The sequence below is a fragment of the Pteropus vampyrus genome, unplaced genomic scaffold (genome assembly GCF_000151845.1).
Source record: "Pteropus vampyrus isolate Shadow unplaced genomic scaffold, Pvam_2.0 Scaffold90, whole genome shotgun sequence".
Classification (NCBI taxonomy): Eukaryota; Metazoa; Chordata; class Mammalia; order Chiroptera; family Pteropodidae; genus Pteropus; species Pteropus vampyrus.
The window spans coordinates 1,561,113-1,565,368 of record NW_011888871.1 but is presented as its reverse complement, the minus strand read 5'-3'; the positions used below and the strand labels follow the sequence as shown (position 1 = coordinate 1,565,368).

General features: G+C 61.8%; 1 protein-coding gene across 1 annotated transcript in view; it reads right to left on the bottom strand.

Annotated features, from left to right (window-relative positions):
- Nucleotides 1-4,256, bottom strand: part of SDK1 (sidekick cell adhesion molecule 1) — a 200,020-nt gene that overhangs the window by 23,841 nt on the left and 171,923 nt on the right. The window contains 2 exon segments of the mRNA XM_023532757.1: nt 2,407-2,578; nt 4,121-4,251. Coding sequence (XP_023388525.1) covers nt 2,407-2,578; nt 4,121-4,251 — 303 coding nt within the window.

Genomic DNA, 4,256 nt, shown 5'->3' with positions numbered 1-4,256 from the left:
GGCTGGGTGAGGTGCCCAGGGCTGGGGACTCCACCATGGCTGCAAAGTGGGGGGCGGTGGCATTTTCCAGAACATTCTGCTGGGGGATTCCAGGCCCTCCCCTCCACTCTCCACTCAGATCTCATCTCTGATTTAAGGTTTCTGGCTCCCTCCGGGCTTGCTGACGTCACTGCCCGCTGGGTGCATCCGGCCACTAACCGTATGTCTCACTCAGGGACCGACCCCGGCCGCCCACTGGCCCCCCCATGGGGCCCCTGCACAGCGGCTGTGGCCCTGAGCTCGAGTGCCCACTGTGTCCCGCCTGCATTCTAGCTGGAAACGAGGGCGGCCATGGCTTCTCTGCAGAGCCTGGGCCGGTTCCCACCGCGCTCCAGCACCTTGAAGCCACGCCCTGTGGCATTCACGCTGGCAGCGAAGATGCCGGCGGCCACTAGTGTGGGGCTGCTGGGACCGTGAGGTCTGCCGTGCCCGGTCGACCCCGCCAGGGCCGCGGTCCCTCGTCCCCAGGGTGCTGCCTGCAGTGCCCAGACCCAGCTCGCCGGCACCTGGGTGCGTCCTGTGTGGGGCGGCTGCAGCCCACCTGCCCTAAGGCCGGTGCGTTGTTCAACCTGTGCCCAGGTGCTACCAAGTACAAGTGCAAACTAGAAACACACGGTGAAGAGGAACAGGTACTGGCAACCCGTGCTCAAAGCGGCATTTGTCACAGGTGCCAGAAGGCGGGAGCCGCCCAGATGTGCGCGGACGGACGGATGACAGACAGCGAGGCAGGTGGCCGACACCCGCTCCCACAAGGCTGCACATCGAGGACCGCGTGCCGAGCAAAACAAGCCAGGCACGGAAGACAAATGCTGTGTGATTCCGCTTACGTGAGGGTCGAGGGGTCACAGTCACAGAGACGGTGGAGGGGAGGGTGCCGGGGCTGGGGGAGGAAGAAGGCCAGAAAGTTCCGGAGACCACAGGGCGGATTTACTTACTGCCACGGAACCGCGCCCGTAAAAACGGTGAAATGGTACATTTCACGTTCTGCATGTTTTACCACGGTAAAAATACACACTTAATTTGCTTAAACCCTGACGTACAAGGAGACTCTGAAATTGAAACCAAAGCCAGAAAATTGGCGTGCCGGGAACGGAAGAGGCAAGTGGGTCCGGGTGTGAGCGCCCAGCGACAGGGCCGAGGGCCCGTGGGCGGCAGCGCCCGTCATCGAGACCCTCAGGGTAGCACGGTGTCCTGACTGAAGGACGGGGCCTGGAGCTAGACAGCCTGGTGCACAGCCCGCCCTCTCCCCGCACTGGCCGTGTGACCTCGGGCAGAGCACGCGACCTCTCTGTGCCCCCTCTGCACACTGGAGCTCGCGAACGCGTCTACACCCTCGGTTCCCTGTGCGGATTAAACGAGTTAGCTTTTATAAAGTGCTAGAACACTGCTGTCCACGCAGCCAGCGCTACGCTGCGTGAGCGTTTGTAAAATCAAATATAAACCAAACCCTAAGGGGGTCGTTGGTAAAAGTGGCAGAAAGAATCCCCAGGAGGATCATTTGACGCAGCGACCCTCCGTGAGTTACGACCTCCTGTCCAGGCGCAGGTATGTGGTCTTGTCTACAGAGCGGGGAGGGCCTCGGGGGCCCGGGCACGACGGGACATGTGCGCACGCGGTGCTGACGGTCCCTGGGGCGGAGGGCGAACGGGAAACAACCTCGCTGCACACCTGGAAACGACGGCCACGCTCCAGTGGATCAGCCCAAGAGCAAACAGAAAGAAAATTGCTCGTGTGTAAGTCCGCGTTTGCACAGGACTTAGAGTGCGCGGCGACGGGCTCTGCACTGTAGGGTCACCGGCTGACGAGGGGACGGATGCGAGTGACGTTTCAAAGGCACGCGTCTGAGGTCATTCATTTCTAAGTACCCACGTTTACATCCGTTTCTCACCAAGACACTCATTATCACCACCGATGTCGACGTGGCAAGCTGAGCTTAGGCCTCTTTTCCTCTTAAAATTTTGAGGGTTATGCGTGTGGCTTCCACTCAGCGTTTGGCAGAGGGCACGTTTTCTCTGCAGGTGCCACTCCGTCGGCCTGGGGGCCTGGCGGCCCCCTCTCCTCACCCCCAACTCATCCTCACTTTCCTTCCCCGGTACCTCGGTGTCAGACCCCGCTCCGCCCATTAGGGCATCAGGTGGGACTTCGGTTCTCGGCGAGCTGTTTGTGGTCTATGGCGGGCGGGGATGGAGGAGAATCGACAAGGTCACGGCTCCCTTCCGGACTCATCTTTGGAGGCCAACCTTGACCCACTCCCACAGTCCAGGGAGACGCGGCTGCTTCCGCCACCGGGCTCCAGCGCGCCCCTCTGCACGCCCGCCTGTGTCTCCACAGCCCCCGCCCTTGAGTTCCCAAGAGTTCAACACGTACCTGCAGACGCAATGGTGTCCCCTCCCTCCCCATCCTTCTCTGCATCCCCGGCCTCCGCGGGGCCTCCGCGGGCTTCCGTAACCAGTAACCCGGGCATCTCATCTCGCCCTCCGTGAGCACGTGGCTGTCCTAGGAGCTTTCGGCGCCGGATGCGTCGTGCGGCGTTCTCCCCCTAAAAACAGCAAGAAGCGCAGGCCCCTCAAACGGGACGCGGCTCGACGGCGTTGGGATTCAGGGAGGAAGAGTGTGAGGGCCGCGCGCCGACCGCTGGGCGTTCCCACGCCCGGACAGCCTGCTGCGTGGCCGCTTCGGGACTGCCTTCCTGCTGCCCGAGCACGAAAGTCCCGTCTCCTTCCTCGGCCGTGCCCGGAAGGCCCCGTTTTATTTTGCCCACTCTGTCACCGCGCCAGGAATGGTGCGCATTTTTCACAAAAACGTTTTAAAATATTGAAACAGCATCTCGGCCCGGACGACGTACTTAGCAATCCATTCATGCCGAGCGAGGTCCTCCGAGCGGCTTCCTTCGAATTAGCATTTTTATTCGGCTTAAGTCTTCTTTTCCAAAATGCGCACACTCAGCATTTCAGTCCTCGCTTACGATTCCCTGGACTGTTTCTCCACCCTGATGTTTACGCCGTGGCGGCGACTCTGCCGGGGCGAGGAAGACCTGCCAGTCTTCGAAGAGCCCACTTCGCTCTCTGCGGGTCGTTCTTCTCATTCGTACTGTGCTGTCAAATATCAAGTAAGTCAGTGCTCGAGAAAGGGAGCTCCACGGACTAGGGGGCAGAAGTAACCCCGCGGAGCTATTAGGCATAACGAGGTTCGCGTGACTGATTTTCTGTGCAACAGGACGATCCCCCGGGCCTGGGTTTCCGCCTCAGTCGGCGCCTGAGGACAGCGGCCCCTGTGTTTTGAAAGGTGGTTCAGGGACCGACTCAGCCAGCTCTCCAGCCCCAGGTGAGGCTCAGCCCCCCGGAAGCTCAGGGGACCCCGGTCCTTCCCCGCTTAGGGGGTGCCTGCGTCACCATGCTGGGAAAACCATGAGTGGCTGAAAGAGCCTCCGAAGCCACACCCCGGGGGCCGATGCCCGATGACAGGAATGGCCTTGCTGGCACGAGGGCTTGGCCCTCCTTGTGACGTCATGGCGGTGGCTGGCGCCCAAATCAGGCCTGTCTGCGGGGCCCGCCCCCATTCTTAGACACCTGAGAGAACCCCACGGGGACTCTCTTCACTGAAACTGTTGGAAAAACCCCACCTGAGAGGTGAGAGGGTGGGCGAGCCCCCGAGAAACACAGGTTGCAAGGTCGGTCACAGCCCGGTCACACCCCTGCGACCCCGCCTGCCTCGGGAGGGGCGCCCAGTGAGAACCTGCGGGGCTCCCCGCAGCTCCCCGCCGGCTGGCTCGTCTTTAAAGCATACAGACTCCGTCTCTCTGCCTTCGAAGTAGAAGGAAGCGCCTCCATCGAGGATCCTTGAGGAGAACAGTCTTCTCCAGTCCCAACAGGTCTTTCTGGCCCAGACGTGCTGGTTTCCACCTTTTCTCTCAACAGAAGCCAGTCGGTTGGGGACGCCGGTGAGCACGGGGAGGTGGCGGGTCGCAGTGGCGTCTGCCTCCCGCTGTGCCAGAGCTGCGGGGGGCCGTGCGTTTCCTCCGTCCTCACTGAGCCCCTGGCTCTTTGCAGGATGTGGAGGAGAGTCTCGGGCGTAGCCTCACCCCAGGGCGGCTCTGGACGGCCCGGGACAGCAGGACTCCGTGAACGCCCGCGATTTCACCGTGCCAACGACGGCGAACGGCCTCGTGGACCGTCTGCCACAGGCGGAACGTGTACGGACGCAGCTGTGTTTCTGCT